At 40.8% G+C, this 17,898-nt stretch overlaps 3 protein-coding genes across 4 annotated transcripts in view; 2 read left to right on the forward strand and 1 right to left on the reverse strand.

Moving 5' to 3' along the window:
• LOC136059152 (vacuolar protein sorting-associated protein 4B) overlaps positions 1-17,898 on the reverse strand; it is a 382,624-nt gene that overhangs the window by 146,887 nt on the left and 217,839 nt on the right. The gene's annotated exons all lie outside the window — the stretch shown is intronic.
• On the forward strand, positions 263-8,321 carry LOC136059155 (serpin B6-like). Its single transcript, XM_065753131.1, has 8 exons — positions 263-337; positions 1,168-1,271; positions 2,135-2,312; positions 3,573-3,710; positions 4,824-4,941; positions 5,182-5,324; positions 7,118-7,285; positions 7,691-8,321. Exons 3-8 carry the CDS (start codon positions 2,145-2,147, stop codon positions 8,093-8,095), a joined length of 1,140 nt encoding a protein of 379 aa, XP_065609203.1. The 5' UTR covers positions 263-337; positions 1,168-1,271; positions 2,135-2,144; the 3' UTR covers positions 8,096-8,321.
• Positions 10,188-17,132, forward strand: LOC136059156 (leukocyte elastase inhibitor-like). 2 transcript variants are annotated; one of them, XM_065753134.1, is made up of 8 exons: positions 10,188-10,247; positions 10,366-10,535; positions 12,599-12,736; positions 13,521-13,638; positions 14,348-14,490; positions 15,185-15,352; positions 16,036-16,231; positions 16,651-17,132. In XM_065753134.1, exons 2-8 carry the CDS (start codon positions 10,368-10,370, stop codon positions 16,662-16,664), a joined length of 945 nt encoding a protein of 314 aa, XP_065609206.1. In that variant the 5' UTR covers positions 10,188-10,247; positions 10,366-10,367; the 3' UTR covers positions 16,665-17,132. The 2 variants fall into 2 exon arrangements, with proteins under 2 accessions (XP_065609206.1, XP_065609205.1); XM_065753133.1 differs by lacking the exon at positions 16,651-17,132 and having other exon boundaries at positions 16,036-16,613.

Here is a 17,898-nt window from a genome sequence, read left to right on the forward strand (position 1 = left end):
TCCCTTCCCCTCACAGGGAACGTGAGGCACCACCCTATTTCCTCACGCAGAGCTACAGGCGTGACGGAAGAACCCAACCCACACCGCTCGACCTACAGCTCATCTTTATCCAAAACAGCACCTGCTTCAAATACAGCAGCACTAATAATAAGCAACCCCTCGCAGCTTGACGGTGTTTTCTGTTAGCTCTCCCAGGACGGGGAGGCCGAAGGGGACGGAGGGCCCGGAGCCAACGCGGCCGCTCGGGGCCGCTATGCGCAGCCCGCGATGGGCGGCCCGTGGCTGGGTAAAAGCTTCCGGGAGAAGGGCGGGGCGGCGGCCGCTGGTGCTCGGCGGGGTGAGTGCGGGGCGTCTGCGCCGTTGTTTTGTATGGGAAGCCTGCGTCAATTCTTGAGGGGCGACGGCAGCGTTTCTCACGCGGCCTAGCTCCGAGCGGTTTTGGCAGGCGCGGCTGCCGGGCGTTGGCGGAGGGAGGGGAGCCGTCATCCAGCGCTGTCAGCCAGCCCTTGTCTGTGCGAGTTTTGTGGCCAGCAGGCGGAAATCGACGGAGAGGTGCGAGCTTCGCTGCTCCAGTCCGAGTTTTCTTTTTGTCGTTTTTATTTTTATTATTATTTTTTTTTACGTTCACGGGTAGAGGGAAACATGAGTACAGCTGCAGCTGTTGCCTGTGGCTCCTAGTAAGAGTTTGTTTTAGAGGAAACACGCTTGGGGAAGCTTTGCTGCTCCCTCATGCTTGAGATGATGAATCATTAGTATGGGAGTAGGTGTTGGCTTTGTATTTTTGTAGCAACGTACCAACAGCAGGCATTGCCTTAGGGGAGAAAAAATTACGAACCATACAAACCGCCTTTACTACTGGTTGACATCCTGCGATGTCTGGTGGCTCTTATTTGTAACTTGCATTCTGGCACTCATGGCTCCTCCCTGTAGATGTGTGGTATAACTTCAGGTTAGTTAGCTGCCTGCTCGGCTGACGTAGAGTGAAGTCTGACAAGCCCTGAGATACGTATGTGCCACGAAGTTCCCCGTAAACACTTTATTGTGTCTGTCTGTTTCCATGTTGTAGACAATAAAAGGCAAACTGCAGTGGACTTTGACTTCATACCGCAGCAGGAAACTGCAGTAATCTGATATGTTGACTAGATAAATTTCATTTCAATCTTGTAGATTGAATCATTAAGTTGGCTTCTGGCAGACTGACTGGTAGGTCTAGGGCACGAGCGAACAAGTAAGCTTGAAGGAAATACTTTAGATACACACGCTTTGAGAAGGTAAGTCTCTAATTCTGCCATTCTGGTGCCTTTCTGCTTTGGTTTTCCTATAAAGCAAATAACTGTCTCTGTGGAGTCAAAGGAGACTTGTTCTGTCAAGTCCTAAACAAAATAATTGTCGTGTATGTTCATTTCAAAAGATGTAATGTTTACTCCATGAACAAGAGTAATGGCTTTTCTCACTACAAGAAAGACATTGGAGGCCTTGAAGCACATCCAGCGAAGCTGAAGGGTCTGGAGCACAAAGCTTATGAGAAATGGCTGAGGGAACTGGGAGGCTCAGGGGAGACCTTATCACTCTGTACACTGACCTGAAAGGAGTTTGTAATAATGTGGGGATTGGCCTCTTCTCACAGGTAACAGCAATAGGATGGGAGAGGACAGCCTCAAAGTTGTACCAAAAGAGGTTCAGTTTGGATATTATCAAAAGCTTATTCTTGGAAAGAGTGGTGAGACACTGGAACAGGCTGCCCAGGGAAGGTGACGAGTCATGTCTCTGGAGGTGTTCAAGAAACATGTAGATGTGGCACTGAGGGATGTGGGTTAGTGAGTGAGGTGGGGATGGATTGACAGTTGGACTACGTGATCTTTACCAACCTTAATAATTATATGTTTCTGATCCAATGGCAATTGCTCTTGCTACATCTATATGATTATATCATAGAAACAGTAGCTTCCTCAAGTGCATTGTATGGAATTTAAGATGTTTATTCTGACAAACTAGTTTTTCATAATTTTCTACTCAAATCAAGATATTTGCTGTGTGATTTATATTGGAAAATATAAAAGACAGAAGTCATTTATCAGTTTGTGATCAAATAAATTTAAGCCAATCTTGTTTTGTGGTTTTTTTTTTCTCCTAGGCTTTGAACCATGGATAGCCTCAGTACAGCAAATACCACTTTTGCTGTTGACCTCTTAAGAGAGCTGTGTGAGAAGAACAGCACAAAGAATCTATTCTTTTCTCCTTTTAGTATTTCTTCTGCTTTGTCTATGATTTTGCTGGGTTCGAAAGGTAACACAGAAGCCCAAATTGCAAAGGTATGTCTCCATGAACTTAATGTATTGGACTTGATGCATATATCATCTACTTGATGATATATGGGCTACAGACCTGAGATCTGTATTACAGTCTGTAACCTCTAATTGCTAAATTGTGATAGTCATTCTGGCCTCAGAGGACAGAAATCTTCCTTAGGTATGTACATGAGCAGAACCTGTTCCTACCGAGTTTATGTACAGGAGGACTTCCTGCAGTGTGAAATTAAGAGATTCATGTTTTTCAGAGTGTTTGTTCATGGTATGGAGTTCTTCCTTTTATATGTCATTAAGAGGTACCTGGGATTTATTTTTTTAAATTACATATTTGTACAGTTAGAGATTAATCTCCAGTTACATAAAATAATTTATTATATTATCTTTGGGCTTAATCTCAGACTGTGCATACTTCAAAAATGAAGCCAGATAATCAAGGGGGGAAAAAATACAACATATAAGCACATAATGTTAAACAGATTTTAAGAAACAAACAAACAAAAATGATCAGTTGCTTGTTTAGTGTACTAGCCTATGTTTCCATAACCTGTAATCTTAATCCTGGTACATCCTGAAGAAAGAAGTGATACAGGGCTAAGGACATAGTTCTGAACTTCCAGTGAGTAACTCAGCAAAGATTCAGAACAAGGCAAAGCTGAATGACCAATGAAAAGTAAAATTCTTAATGTAAACTGGCAAATGAATTACCAAGGGAGCAGTTAGGGAGTGAAGTGGTGTGTCTGCTGTGTGACAGTAGGGCCAAATCTATCATTAACTGCTGTGCAGGTTACTTCACATTCACTGAAGTGCTGCCTGCCTCTGTTTCTGGCATTATGATTCAGAGTAGATCATCTATACTTTTTCATTTTTAGCAATGGTTATAGTGATGAGGAAGAATGAAGATGAAAAGTGGTTTTAATGGGATTTTAAATCTTTGCCTGTGTTAACATCAGCTACAGCAGCCTGTTTTCTGTTATCAGTTGAAGGATCAGGTTTGCATCTAAGGTATTGAATAAGATGCTTAATTATGTGAAGGTTTGTTCTGCTTTTAACTTCAGGCTCCTTTGTTTCAGGCTTTTAACAGAATTAAGGCTAGGTTTTCTAAGGTGGAGATTATAAATCCTGAGTTCTCTAAGAAGTACCTTGTGCAGCATTAAGAAAAAGGCAGAATGTGTCTGCATTCAGATTTAATAACAGAACAATTGTGCTGAAGCAAGTGTGTCAGAGATGGCATAGGCTCCACAGAAGGTATTTGTCTCTCTGCAGGTGCTTTCTTTGAACAAAGCTGAGGATGCTCACAATGGGTATCAGTCGCTTCTCTCTGAAATTAACAACCCTGACACCAAGTACATCCTCAGAACTGCTAACCGACTTTATGGAGAAAAGACATTTGAGTTTCTCTCAGTAAGTAAACATTAAATCTGGTGTGCTGTGAAGTATAATGTACTCGCTAGCTATTCCCCTTGCTGAAGGTTAGATAAAGGTTCAGGTTTAATTTTCCAAATTTTTCAAGGCTGAGACCAACCAACCTGACAGTCTGTGCAAAAGGCTGGGATGTGAACTGGGTGGAGAAGCTACTTTAAGATTAAATGAATGCACAACTGGTACAAAACCATAAAATTCATCAGACTCCTAATCTTCTGGGTTTCATGATCCATTTTTGGTGGGTTCTAGGGTCAAATGATTGACAAATCTCCTTTCCTTTGGTAACTTATAACTATGATGAAAAAAACCTGTTACTGCTGTCCAGGATGGGCAGCATTTTGTAGTTACTTCTCTGTTAATTAAGCCCTCTGGAGAACATGCTGAGAGGAGTACGTGACTCTTAATACTTTCCTTATAAGCATATACATACATGTATGAGGAGTATAGGTACTGTTATTCATGTTTCTTTAGATTCATGCTTCCCTAGATACAGAAGTACAGTTCTAATGTATTTTTTTTCTGAGAGTTACAGAGTAAGAAGTCCTGGTGGAAAACAAATGCTGTTGTGTTGTTTATGTGTTGCTATCTTGTTGATTATACCCTGAATGTGGCATTTGTGAATAAAGATGTCACTATATTAAGTTGGAGAGAATGTATCTATCAATATTTCTTCTCACTATAATAAAACTTTTTTTTTTCCCCCAATCTAAAAATTTTCTGTTAGCCTGGGAGGTTTGGCAGTGAAGTTTTTGTAGGGCCAAGCTTATAACATTGCATGTTCTCTCACTCAAGCAAAAAGAACAAACAAACAAAAAGAAAAAACCCAGGCAGTCATTTCTCAGTTGAGTGCTATAGGGTGTTCTAGCATATTAAAGAAGCCATTTGCCATAATATGATAAAGAGGAAGATAAATCCTAGCTCAAATAGGCGATAAAACAACTGATAAGAACATGTCAGTCAAAACTTAAATGGCTTTATATGAAGCTGAGGGAAGAGAAGGGGATAGGTTTTTCTCAGTGTGCTTAAAAAACATCTGTGGCTGAATGTCAGTAAAATACATTGCTGAAAAGCTTTTTTAAATGTTCATGGCAGTCATTTATAGACTTGAGTCAGAAATTCTACCATGCTGGGCTAGAACAGACTGACTTCAAAAATGCTTCAGAAGATTCCAGAAAGCAAATAAATGGCTGGGTGGAAGAGAAGACTGAAGGTAAGTGTTTTGCAGAACTGTCTGATGTATGTAATGTCAGCCAGGGCTTGCATAAACAGCTATGCCAAAGTGTAATACTGTTATTTTTAAAACAAACAAACAAAAACCTCAACCACTGTCTCTGATTGGGACATAATTCCCTTATCTAATCTGTAATTAATACATTTTAAATACTTTGTATTACAACAGTTGATGACGTACTGCTGTTAAATTTGTGTTTTCTTTTGCTATATCCTAAAGGTAAAATTCAGAAATTGTTGTCGGAGGGAATCATTAACTCAATGACAAAACTTGTGTTGGTGAACGCCATCTATTTCAAGGGCAACTGGCAAGAGAAGTTTGACAAAGAGACCACAAAAGAAATGCCATTTAAAATTAACAAGGTAGGTATGATACGTTAATACGTTGACAATATAAAGTTCAATGTAATGTAAAAAAAAAAAATTGTTTAAGCAGAGTTACCTGAGGTAATCTGCCCAGAACTTGCTATAGCCATCCCCTTGGCGTGAACACTTCCTTGTTTAGTTTCTGTGAAGCTTCACATAATTACTAAGAACTTTAATATCACAACTATTTACTTTATACTTTCTCCTTTTTTTTTTTTTTCTCCTTTACCCTGCTCATTTGTGTTTGGGAAAGGTAGTGTGATAAATGAACTCTGAACTGTAGGAAATGTTTGTGTGAAGCTGTTAGGCTGTTTGAGAGTCATGACCACTTTCTCAAAAAACATGACTGCTTCAGTGTAAAATTTGCATGGGTAAAAGATGTTCACAGGTTCTAGGCAGAGAAGATGTATAAATGCAGAAGTGTCTGAACAGAGCCGTCACCTTCAGCTTTTTTGGTTCCTTTTAGGAAGGAAAGTTTGCTATCCACTTCCCCCAGAGATGTCACACACAGCCCAGGCTTACTTTCTTGCCTTTTTCAGGTCTCTTTTTCCTTTTCCCCTCAGGAGGCAAATCCAGTGCTGCTCCTCTGGGTATGAGGCTTAGCCTAGCTCTGAGATGAGATTTTCCAATGTAGACACACATTTTTCTAGACTGCAATTTTTGGGATGAAAATAGCTATTAGAAAAAAGTTGTAAAATGTGAGATTGGAGAACGCTGCCTTGACTCGAGTAGTATGCTTTTAGATGTGCAAGCAACCACAAACCTTTTTCCTTACAAAACTAAGCTTAACTTTCTATTTTCATTTTATTAACGACTAGTAATTGATGAGCTACAGAAGTCAACGAGTAGGCTCAGATGAGCAATTAAAAATCCCAGGTGCAAACCTGAAGTTTTAAGCTGGTTATTTTACAGTCTGTCCAGGAGTGGTTACTGTAATGTACCAATAGTCTTATGAGCATTCTATGAGATCTATTGTCTGTGACTTTTGTACATTGATATGTCTTCACTGGGTGATTCTGGCACACCCTTTGGCCTTTTCTTTGCTTATCCATCATTTTCATGTGTCACTAATTGCTGTTGCAAAATAATTTCTGGCATATTCTGTTCTCAGTGCTGTCATTCATAGAATTGAGTCACATTCACTGTTTCAATGGTCCTTCCTTTAAAAACAAATACTTCTTGTGTTATTTAGTGAAGGTAAGGGGAAGAAGCAATTAGGCTCCACTGAAAAGGAGGAAAATAACGTATAAAAAAGTAACTGATGCTCCATGTGAAAATGGAGAGAGATGGGAGAGAAACAGCCAGCAAGAAGATGAAAGATTCATCTCTCCCTCTGCCTTCTAACAAAGCAAAATAACGCTGGTGCTTTCTTAGCATATTTAGTGGCATAGTGAAATATTTGTATTGCTTTATGTCAGAGTACTTAGAGCCACATAGAGTGAAATGAAAATACTGAAGTTGGGATTATTATTGTTACAGAGCTGGAACACCAGCTCTGCTTATTACCAACTCTGTTTAGAGCACGTCACTATTTCTAAAGTGAGCAAATTTGTATTCTTGCTTCTTCTCCCTAAAGCAAATTTCACAGTTATTTCCACATCAGCAATTAACAATTAAATCTCAGGGATCCTTATTTCTTATCTCTTGCTTGACAAAAAAGTGACTATGCAATGTACTTAGTTCTCTGTGCAGTCAAATAGTGAAAAGCCCTAAGCAACTGCATGCCTGCTTCATATATTACAACTGCTGTGCTAGCCCAATAGTAACTCTTTGTGTCTCTTTATTTTTAGAATGAGACAAAACCTGTGCAGATGATGTTTAGAAAAGGTAAATATAACATGACCTACATTGGAGACTTGGAGACCACAATCCTCGAGATCCCTTATGTTGGTAATGAACTCAGTATGATCATTCTGCTCCCCGATGCAATCCAGGATGGATCTACTGGCTTGGAAAAGGTAAGTTGTTGATCTCAAAGCAAAGACAGCTTGCATCCTACCTTGGAAGAGAGTTTGGTACTGCACATGTTTCTGCAGTTCAGTTTCAGAGCTATTATATCACCAATGCTCGACACTGGATAAAATGTTCCTTGTGTCTCTAAAATAAGGTTTTTACAATCTGCTGTTTACTTTATAGTATCTACCACACACAAAAAAACCAAACAAGAATTGACCTCAGCTGAAGCTGTAGTCTCTAGTAAGAACACTTGTTCTTTTGGCTGGAGACCTTGTAAGCTCCTGGAAAAGATGCATATTATGTGTTATATAAACACATACACAAGCAGAAGTAGTGATTTAGTGTAAAACCGTGACTCTTCTTATTGTAATTACCTAACGTTGGGTTATGTTTCTGTTTTTCTTAAGCTGGAAAGAGAACTTACATATGAGAAGCTGATGGATTGGATTAATCCTGACTTGATGGACAGCACAGAAGTGAGGGTGTCTTTACCCAGATTTAAACTAGAAGAAAACTACGATCTGAAACCCATCCTGAGCAAGATGGGAATGCCTGATGCATTTGACTTACGGATGGCGGACTTCTCAGGAATCTCCTCTGGTAATGAGCTAGTGCTCTCTGAAGTGGTTCACAAGTCCTTTGTGGAAGTCAATGAAGAAGGTACTGAAGCAGCAGCTGCCACAGCAGGAGTGATGCTGCTACGCTGCGCTATGATCGTTGCCAACTTCATCGCCGATCATCCCTTCCTCTTCTTCATCCGGCACAATAAAACTAACAGCATTTTGTTCTGTGGCAGATTTTGCTCTCCCTAAGGAGACAGAAGAGCTGCCATTGACACAGTAATTTGATTTCTTTTAGGATAGAACTGCTCTTTTGCACTAATTGCTTCTTTCTGCTGTGCCTGAATCCCCTTACCTGGTTATCATTTTGGGCTTGAGTAGAGTAACAAAGCTGCTCAGACATACACAGCAGCTGCCAATTAAAACAGCTCCCTTACCTTGTGTACTCAAGTAGAGAGTTGTTTTCTTGCTGGCACAAGAAACAAACATCCCACTTCTCAGCAAGCTTCCACCTATCTTCTATTTTCTATTGCACTTTTTGTGGCCAGCTGGTAACAAGTCAGATGGTGACATCTGAGAGAAAAAGGTGATTTTGCTTCTGACTATATTGGAAGATATCTTATGCTCTGCTCCCCATTTTTCCCCAGTTACCTTGAAATTCTTCTTTCTTCTGGAACATTTCAATAACTGAGGGAGATGAAAGGAGTCTTTAGCAACCTGTTCATAAGAGTTACTAAGCATCTGAACCAAACACATTTTACTATAACTGGATAGCACTTGTGCCAGAATGGGAATAAAAATATGTCTGTAACAAATGACCTTACAGGTTTTCATGGGGGTAAGGATTCTTGTCTTAACACCACATGTGCCACCTGGGAATATTAGCTATCACTTAGTTCTTTATTCTTCTGTAAAACAAGAAAGGATGTTTAAAAAAAAAAACAAATTCCTATCCAGTATTTAAGTGACAGCTTTTTTTTCTTCCAATCTTTATATATTTTTCCCTATTCAGGGTTTATTAAGCATCTTCATTAAACCGAATGCCAAAGGTTTCTTAACACAGTGATTTATTTGTTTTGCTGTTCTTGAAAGAATAAACAAATCCTTTGTGAATGCTGAGGGAGTTCCGTTTCCTTTTTGACCATAAATAATTTTTTTCCACATCTAGTGTGAAGAAAGCAAGCACTTGGTGGAGGGCAATCAGCTTTCATGTAGCTCACTCAAAATATATTGTTGCACAGTGTCTTTTCTAAATGCTGTAAAACCAAGGTGCTTACCTGGGTTATGATGGAGTTTAGGTTTTAACCCCAGGAGGATTCATAGTAAGGAGTCTTTGAGGCAAAGGCTCAGAGTCATAAGAATCACAGAAGGCTCAGGAATGCATCTGAACGATTATTCAGTTCCCACCCCCTGCTGTGGGCAGGGCTGTCCAGGGCCCCATCCAACCTGGCCTCGAACACCTCCAGACATGGGGCACCACAGCTCCTCCAGGCAGCTGTGCCAGTGCCTCACTGCCCTCTGAGTGAAAAACATCCCCCTGACATCTAGTTGAAATCTCCCCTCTCTTAGTTTAAAGCCATTTCCCCTTATTCTGTCACTATCAGACCATGGAAATAGTCACTCTTCCCCCCCTTATAAATAAGCTCCTTTTATGCAGTGGAAGGCTGCAGCGAGGCATCCCTGGAGCCTTCCCCAGACTGAACAAGCCTAGTGCATGTTTCCGTATGGGATGCTGCTGCTGTGGGTGCAGCTCCGTGGCCCTGTGCCCCATTCAGGGAGTGTGCCATGCCTTAGGTGCAGTGAATACAGTCACCATTGGGGGTGGGGGGGGGGGGGGGGGGAAGTCTGCCAGCATGCTGCCTCTCAGACCGATGCTCAATCAGTGCTGCTCTATCAGCCGCAACAGGTATGTGGAAGGGGAGCAGGCAGCCTCTGCTCCCGGTGCTTTGTGTGGGAACGGGATGGTAGCAGGGTGAAAAGTAGATAATTTTTTTTCTGTCCCTTCCTACCTCTAGAGGCTGCTGGTGGAGCGCGTTTGTGATGCCACGCTATAAGTGAAAGCAAAAGTATGCCTCTTGTTCCTTCCCCTTTCCTGAAAGAGAAGAAAATAAAATCACATTCATGTTCGCCATAAAGCGAGACCTTCTGGAGACAGCAGCTAGAAACAGCCCAACCTACAAATCCCACTGCAAACAAAAAGGAGGGACCCCAGCTGTACAAGCAGGAAGGTTTTACAGCATTGCCTGCCGCCAGCCTTTGCGTAACCATCTGCCCGCCCCAGCACCGCACTTTTCGCCCCACTCCCATAGGCCTCCCAGCAGCCCTGGCTCCACCTTGCTGCAGGGTTCAGTCCTCCCCTGCAGCTGCCCGCCCAGCCAGCTGTAAAGCATCACAGGAGGTAAGTGTGTTCTTGTTGCACCTCTGCTTTTTGCAGCCACTTCCAGCCCTTGAAACTTGCACTAGATCTCTGAGGAGTGCTTTCTGGAGCCCTCACTGAAACCTTTATTTTTCAGCTGCAGCAGCCATGGACCACCTAAGCAATGCCAATGGCAGGTTTGCACTTGATCTCTTCAGAAGCATTAATGAGACTAACCCATCAGGAAATGTTTTCTTCTCACCTTTCAGTATTTCTGCTGCTCTGGCCATGGTCCTTCTCGGGTCCAGAGGTAATACAGAGGCACAGGTGCTGAAGGTCAGCAACATTTTCACAATTTACTGAAATTAAAAGATATTAAATTTTAGAAATGGGACAATGAGAGGAGGGTGTTATTTGTGTAATCTTGGGGGGGGGAGGTTTCTGTCACTCACTGACCCCACTGCTGCTACCTGCCTGCTGTGCTCCACAGCCCTTCTCTTGTGTTTACTAATGCCCCCTTTTTCCTTTCACTTTGTTTGAGTTAACTGATGAATTTGGAAACTAATTTTGCTGATTTATCAGTCTCAACTTAGGTTGATCAGAGTCCGCAGCACCAAGTCCTTACTAGGAGTTTGTTACAGAACAAGGGGGAATGGTTTTAAACCAAAAGCAGGAAGATTTAAGTGAGATATTTGCTGGGGAAAATTTTTCACTGAGAGGGTGGTGAGGCAGTGGCACAGCTGCCCAGAAAAGCTGCAGTGCCCCATCCTTGAAGGGGCTCAAGGGCAGGTTGGATGGGGCCCTGGGCAGCAGGAACTCCTGGTGGCAGCCCTGCCCACAGCAGGGGGAATGGAACCAGGTAGGCTTTAAGTTGCACTCCAGCCCAACCCACTCTATGAGCCTTTTCCACAAAGAACTATTGTTTTGCAATACATACTTAGTAATGGTACATGTAACAATGCTTAGTATATCTTAGTAGCAAAAAATATAAAAAATAGAGAATGCAGCTCCATATTTTAAGCCTGATAACTGCAACAATGATGACATTACCCAAGTACCAGCATTGCAGAAGACGACCACACAGTATTTCTGACGAGCAGAGCTCATATGCCCATTCTCATGGTATCCTTAGGTTAGGCAGCAAAGGTTAAGAGAAAATGGCGTGTCTCTTTCACTCTGGGCTTTGTTGTGGACCCAGCTCATCAGTACTTTCACACACCCTAGCCTGGTTGAAAGCTGGGGCAAGTAGCCTCTGTATTTAAAGTCAGTCTTTTAGAACTGATGGTCTCACAACAGCAGTTGCAAACTGCTAATTCTAGTGCAGGTAGCAGTGTGCCAATTTCCTCTAAGATCTCCTATGCGAAAGGGACCCTGCCTCTTTCCTCTTCGCAAGAGAAACACCTGCTAGTGCAAATGGAACTAAGTGGGAGTTGTCACTGTGATCCCTGTTAAATTATTTGCCCTATGAATAAGTTTACCTTTGTATTCTGAACTTAAGGAAGAGCTGGTCTAGGCCATTAACCACTGCTGTTCTTAGTGAAGAGACAATAAAACTGAATCACTACTTGTACAAACAGACTTTGAACATCTATTCCTTATAATTCAACTGTCAGCCCCACCCAGGAAGAGTCTACTGAGAGCAGAAATAATGCAAGAGAAGAGTAGGGGAGCTGGAGATAGAAGTGCTTCAGCACAGTAACCTTCAGTAATACATGTTCCCATAGCATAATGCTTAATCAGCTAATTAATTAATCAGCTAATCAAGGAGATAGTGACTGATGAGTATGAAAGGCATTTGTAAGCATGTAGAATTCTGTTTCTGGGGTCATAATTTACCCTAAGTCAGAATCACAGAATATTCCAAGGTGGATGGGAACCATGAAGATGATCAAATCCAGCTCCATACATTCAAAATTCAAATCCCTTTGTGGATCCTGCTGCCCTGCACCTTGGCTAATCACTTCCCTGTGGGTATTTGTATACACACTTTCACACTGTACCAGCTTTAATTTTAAGGTGATAGTTGTCTGTGAAAGCACTGACATTTTCATAAAACCACCAAAGATCGTAGCTCTCAGTTTTCTTAATACCTCATCTTCCTCAAGTGCTCAGACAAACTCAGTGGTCCATGAAGGAGAAACATGCAGATAGCACTATGATAGGATTCCAGATCACAATCAAAAGCTTCAGCTGTGGCCAAACAGAAAGCAGTAGCTTAATAGAAATGGCATGGCTGATGCAGCACTAAGGGACAGTTTCACTCGGTCTTTGAGGTTTACAGCTTCCAGCTGCCTTCTGCTTCTTTTCCTTAACCTAACTACTAGAGGCACTGTACAGATAACGCTGCACATTCTTTAAGCACGGCATTGGCAGCAGTTTGCTCGTCTCTTTCGTTTCAGACTTTTCATTTTGACGAAGTAGAAAACATTCACTCAAGATTCCGGGCTCTGACCGCAGATATAAACAGAAGGGATTCTTCCTGTCTCCTACGGATTGCCAGTCGGCTTTTTGGAGAGAAGTCCTACAGCTTTCTGCCGGTAGGGGTACACAGAACATAGTTGTGTGGTGGGGCTTTGAAACTTGATCATCTGTTGCTCTCCTGTCTCCGGAACGTGCCCCATAGCAAAAATCGCACAATAACAAGGCTGGATATCAAAACTGTATTTTCCTGCATTAGTAAGCAGTGCAGCCCAAGTGTTGCTGTCTTTATAGCAACACTGCCATTTGAGTATTTGAAACAAAAACACATCTAGACATCTTTCTAAAAGTTACCGAGCAGGAAGTATTGCATACGTGCATTTTTGCACCTATAGGCATCTGCACGTGCTAAAGGATGCACCTAAAGGATGTCACACAGCAAATTTCTTTCTTTGCTTGTTCAGTTCTACTGCTCCACGGCTCAAAAAGTAAAAGTAAGCCATGTGTAGGCTCTTAGCTCAGAGTGTACATAACATCCCATTCCTCTGCCTGTTGTTTTTTTAGGATTTTCATCGGTCTAGTACTACATTACTAAAAATATTTTTGAAAACATTTATCTGGGAAGAAATTCCCAGCCTGTCTAAACAGCATGCTTCTTTACTATAGAATTGTACCTCTGTGCATATTAAGGTATTGTCATTTTTATTCCTCTTCAGCATGTACTTTGAGGCTTACTCACTCGTGTTTCAAAGAGAAACAGCAATTAAACAAACAAATTGACAATGCACTGCTAGAGCCCCACCTCAGAGCAGATGATCTGTTTAATTTGTGTTATCTGCAATGTAAAGAGATGTTTTCTTGCCAACACGCAATGACAGCTGTTCTTAATGTTTCCAAATCTAGGACTTCCTGACTAATACTCAGAAGTTATATGGAGCTGACTTGGCTGCAGTTGATTTTCTTCAGGCTTATAGTGAAGCCCAGAAGGAAATTAATCAGTGGGTAGAGGAGAAAACTGAAGGTAAGCTACTTTTCATTGTTGAAGTAACTGGCAATTTTGCATACTTTATGAGCAGGAAGACCCTTTATTTCCTGCCACCTATTGAGAAAATTCATTTTTTCCTGGGATAGTCAAACAATTGATTGGCAGAACCAGAAAACACGTAAGCAAGACATTTCAACAACTACATAAATCCATTGTTTGTGTTCACACCAACCCACAGAGTCTGGGTGCACAGAAGTTTATACTCATGAAGATGTTGTCTATCTAAATTTGACTGCCTAAAATGACAGCCTGGTCCACGTTTTATATATTTCTTAATCCCATAATCCTAAAACCTGTGTATTCTCTAGTTTTTGCATATCTGACTGCAGGTGTGGCAGGGGGATATGGCCCCTGAAGTGACCCAGCACTACACCTCGGGCTGCCCTGGGTCCTTTTTTTATCTGGGTAGCTAGAATCAAACTTCTGGAGATGACAAGTCATATGTGACAGCTATAACTACACGTTATATTTTCATCAAGTTACTGTATATCAAAAATTACCATAGCATGTACTATTAACAAGTAAGGTGAACTAAAGCAACAGGTACTGAGAAAAGACCATTTTTATGGAAGGAACAGAATAGAATTTTATAATTCTGTGGCATCAGTATCTTTGTGGATAATTCATGCAGCCACCACATTACAAGGTTTTGTTGTGACTTCTTTTTTTTTTGCCCCCTCTGAAGGTAAAATCCCTGATCTGCTGCCTAAAGGTGCAGTTAATAGCATGACCAAGCTGGTACTGGTAAATGCTATTTATTTCAAAGGGAACTGGGCAGAGAAATTCGAAGAAGCCAACACTGCTGACATGCCATTTCGGTTGAATAAGGTACAACAGACACATTTTGGTAGTATATATCTCTCTGACAAAAAATAAAAAAAAAAAGTAAAAAAAAAGTCTTAAACTGGTGCTTTACTTGCAAGTAAAATTATAGAAGAATGCAAGCAAGTTAAAGCTTTCAGTTTACACAAGAATTTCTTTACCAACTTCAGTATTTTTTGCAATATGTTCTGTCACTTACTGGAACAGTATCAGAGGCAATTCTCATATGCAGTCTAGGACCCTGAGCTTGCCTGGGAGAGTTTCTGTCCTTGGGCTGGTGTGAACTATATTAAAATGATTGCACATTTTGTTTGAGCCCCGTTTTCTTGTTCGATATTTTCTGGAACAGCCCTATGAAATATGCATTCAGTCTTCTAATTTACAATGAACAGGGCTGATCTTTGGTTTCCTAACACTGGTGTTTTTTGCTATTAGAGAAATACAAAGGTACAGCAACTCAGATCCTGTTTCAGCCCCTGCACTGACTGTGCTATAAAAGAGTAGGGGTAATGAAATACTAAAAATCACTCTATCTTTAGAAAAAACTGTTATTAAACAGCCAGCCAGGAATCTGATGGAGGCAGTTCTATGATCACCCGGTATAGAGCAGTAGAGGTTTCTGCAAGAATGCAATTCTTATATTCCTCATCAGTTATTCAAATTGATATTTTAACTTCTTCTGTACCTTTTAACTACTTAGAATGAGAGAAAGACAGTGAAAATGATGTATCAGAAAAAGAAATTTCGTTTTGGGTACATCTCTGACCTGAAAACCCGTGTTTTGGAGCTGCCTTACGATGAAAGAGAATTTAGCATGATCATCCTATTGCCTGACGATATTGATGATGACTCCACTGGACTGCAGAAGGTGACCCTAACACAGTTATTTAACAGATCCATTCAGCCACTCAAAAATAAAGCCTTAATGAACCTACATGCTTAGAACCCCATACCCATCAAGCATAATTTTTAGATAATGCTCTGCTAACGCCACAAGAATACGAGCACATTGTGTATCAGGGAGGGATGTTGTGTTCTACTTTCTCTGTGTCCTTTAGCTTGCTGAACAAAACAAAGAACTAAGAATATTACAAGAATAAAATTCTTTTTTTTTTTTTTAGTTCTCATGGTAGAACTCCTATTACCTTTGGAAATCTTTCTTAGACTTACATTATTTAGTAAAAAAAAAAAAGTGTTTAAACAGGAATCTATCAGCATCTTCAGTCTCTCTGATGATGATTTCTGTAACTGGTTTTTAATTACATAACCCCCTTTAGTTAGAATAACAGGAAGATTGGTTTTGGCTGTCAGTGAGTTTCTGTGTTCTCTAACTAGAAGCAAATGTCTGGTTTACTCTGTCAACTGAAAACTGTACTGACTAGATTTTAATAGCATTCATATCTATATGGAGCTGCCAAAAACGAGGCGATAGTCATTCTTGTATACTCACTTTGTAGTTGTATGGCACTCTATACAACCCTCTAAATGTTACTGAAAGTAGTGCACTTCTACACTGATCACATGTAATGCTTTCTGTGTTTTTAATTCTAGCTGGAAAAGCAGCTCACCTTAGAGAAGCTCCAGGAGTGGACGTGTCCAGAACATCTATATTCCACCGACGTCCACGTGCATTTGCCAAAATTTCAGCTAGAAGACAGCTATGACCTTAAATCAGATTTAGCAGCTATGGGTTTGTTGGACATATTTGACAGTGCCAAGGCTGACTTGTCGGGAATGTCAGGTGCACGTGATCTTTTCCTCTCTAAAATTGTCCACAAGGCTTTTGTAGAAGTTAATGAGGAAGGAACAGAAGCTGCAGCTGCTACTGCTGGCATTGCAATGCTTTGCATGGTTATAGAAGAGGATTTCAATGCTGACCATCCTTTCCTCTTCTTTATTCGCCACAACCCAACGCAAAGCATGCTTTTCTTCGGCAGATATACTTCACCATGAAAAATAACCCATCACTTGCAGAGCAGTTTCTGCTGCAGTTAGCAAATGCTTTGCTTATGAGTAAATGTAAATTTGACGTAGAAAGTTATCGTTCCTGTCTTGAGTTCTCAGTAACTGTCACTATGATTCTGCCTGTCACATTAAAACAATCAGAGAGAAAATGGATTAGTAACTTCTTTCTTAGAAATTCAAAGTTCTGTACTCCCTAGGAAGTAAGAAAGTGTTAACTGTAGTCAGAAGAAATCTTTGAAATTGGACTAGCAATAAAAATACTCTTGGAAGAAACTTGAACTTCTAGGATGCCAGATCACCTTCTCTCTTTGTACAGATCTCTCTGTATAAGGCAGCTGACAACCCCCTGAACACGCAATAACTTCAGCGTTGATTGATCTAGTCACTCCTGGTGTGTATGTACTAGGATGTAACTGAAAAGCTATTTCCTCCTTAACATCTCACTCCTCAAATACTAATTAATATCAAAATAAAGATATATTAGTACTTCTAAGCACCAAAAGGCATGCTCCAGAACAGCTGAGTTTACCCAGTTCTGTCACGGAACAGAAAGTCAGATAACATTTGTTTGGAGACATCTATTAATAGACAAAGGATTAAGCTATTAAACAAAAGTAACCCCTTCCAGACATTAACCAGAAAACTTACAACTTCTAAACGAGGAAGAAGAAAAATAAGTGCCTCTAGGTGGTGTGTTTAAAGAGAACTTTTTCAAATATGGGATTTGGTGCCATTTTGAGTTATTGAAAACTACGTGAATGTTTTGAATATATTTTAAACAATGCAAACGTTTCTTCAAGTTCAGGCATTTTCAATAAGGGATAGCTTCTGGCTAGACCCTATGTGATCCTCAAAGAAACTTTCCAGCTTCCCAGAAGATGTCTGCCTATTATCTGCAACAAATACTCAATGTTTCTTTATGCATAAGACACTTACTGAGCTCTGACCACACTACCTGCTTATACACAACACTTTATATTGTGCAACAACCTTATGCCTGAAAGCCACTGTAATTACATACTGTTAATATTCCATTTATTTCTGAACGTTACTGCCTGTGTTGTGCATATTCTAGATGCTGTTTCTTGTGTTTACCTGTACAATCTCAGGCCTAAGCAGGGCACAATCATCTACACAGTTGCAAACTGCATACCAGTTTTGTCATTAAGCACCAGATAAAGAGCTTCTCTTAAGCTTGTGTTCTGAACAGAAATTTGTGCACATCATTTCTGTATTTCACAGTACAAAAGTAACTGTCTCTGTGGCTGGAAGGCTGGCTCCAAAGAAAGCTGCTGACCCAACACTTGTGAACAGATACATAAAGTCCTTGGCCTGAGTAGGTGGAAACAACAAAAAACAACCTCGTCTCTGGAGAAGGGATTATTATATGAATGTAACATGATGGAAAGCACAAGACAGCAGTACAGCAAGATCCCAGGCCACAGCAAG

This window comes from Cyrtonyx montezumae, unplaced genomic scaffold, assembly GCF_038088225.1.
Source record: "Cyrtonyx montezumae isolate F1298 unplaced genomic scaffold, pur_monq_1.0 scaffold_8, whole genome shotgun sequence".
NCBI lineage: Eukaryota > Metazoa > Chordata > Aves > Galliformes > Odontophoridae > Cyrtonyx > Cyrtonyx montezumae.

Bases quoted from the DNA above. Each gene is read 5' to 3' on its own strand.
- LOC136059155 (XM_065753131.1), top strand. From the start codon at position 2,145: ATGGATAGCCTCAGTACAGCAAATACCACTTTTGCTGTTGACCTCTTA. The intron at 4,942-5,181 runs GTAAGTGTTTTG...TATATCCTAAAG, and splicing joins GGTGGAAGAGAAGACTGAAG to GTAAAATTCAGAAATTGTTG. The intron at 5,325-7,117 runs GTAGGTATGATA...CTTTATTTTTAG, and splicing joins TGCCATTTAAAATTAACAAG to AATGAGACAAAACCTGTGCA.
- LOC136059156 (XM_065753133.1), top strand. From the start codon at position 10,368: ATGGACCACCTAAGCAATGCCAATGGCAGGTTTGCACTTGATCTCTTC. The intron at 10,536-12,598 runs GTCAGCAACATT...CTTTCGTTTCAG, and splicing joins CAGAGGCACAGGTGCTGAAG to ACTTTTCATTTTGACGAAGT. The intron at 12,737-13,520 runs GTAGGGGTACAC...TTCCAAATCTAG, and splicing joins AGTCCTACAGCTTTCTGCCG to GACTTCCTGACTAATACTCA.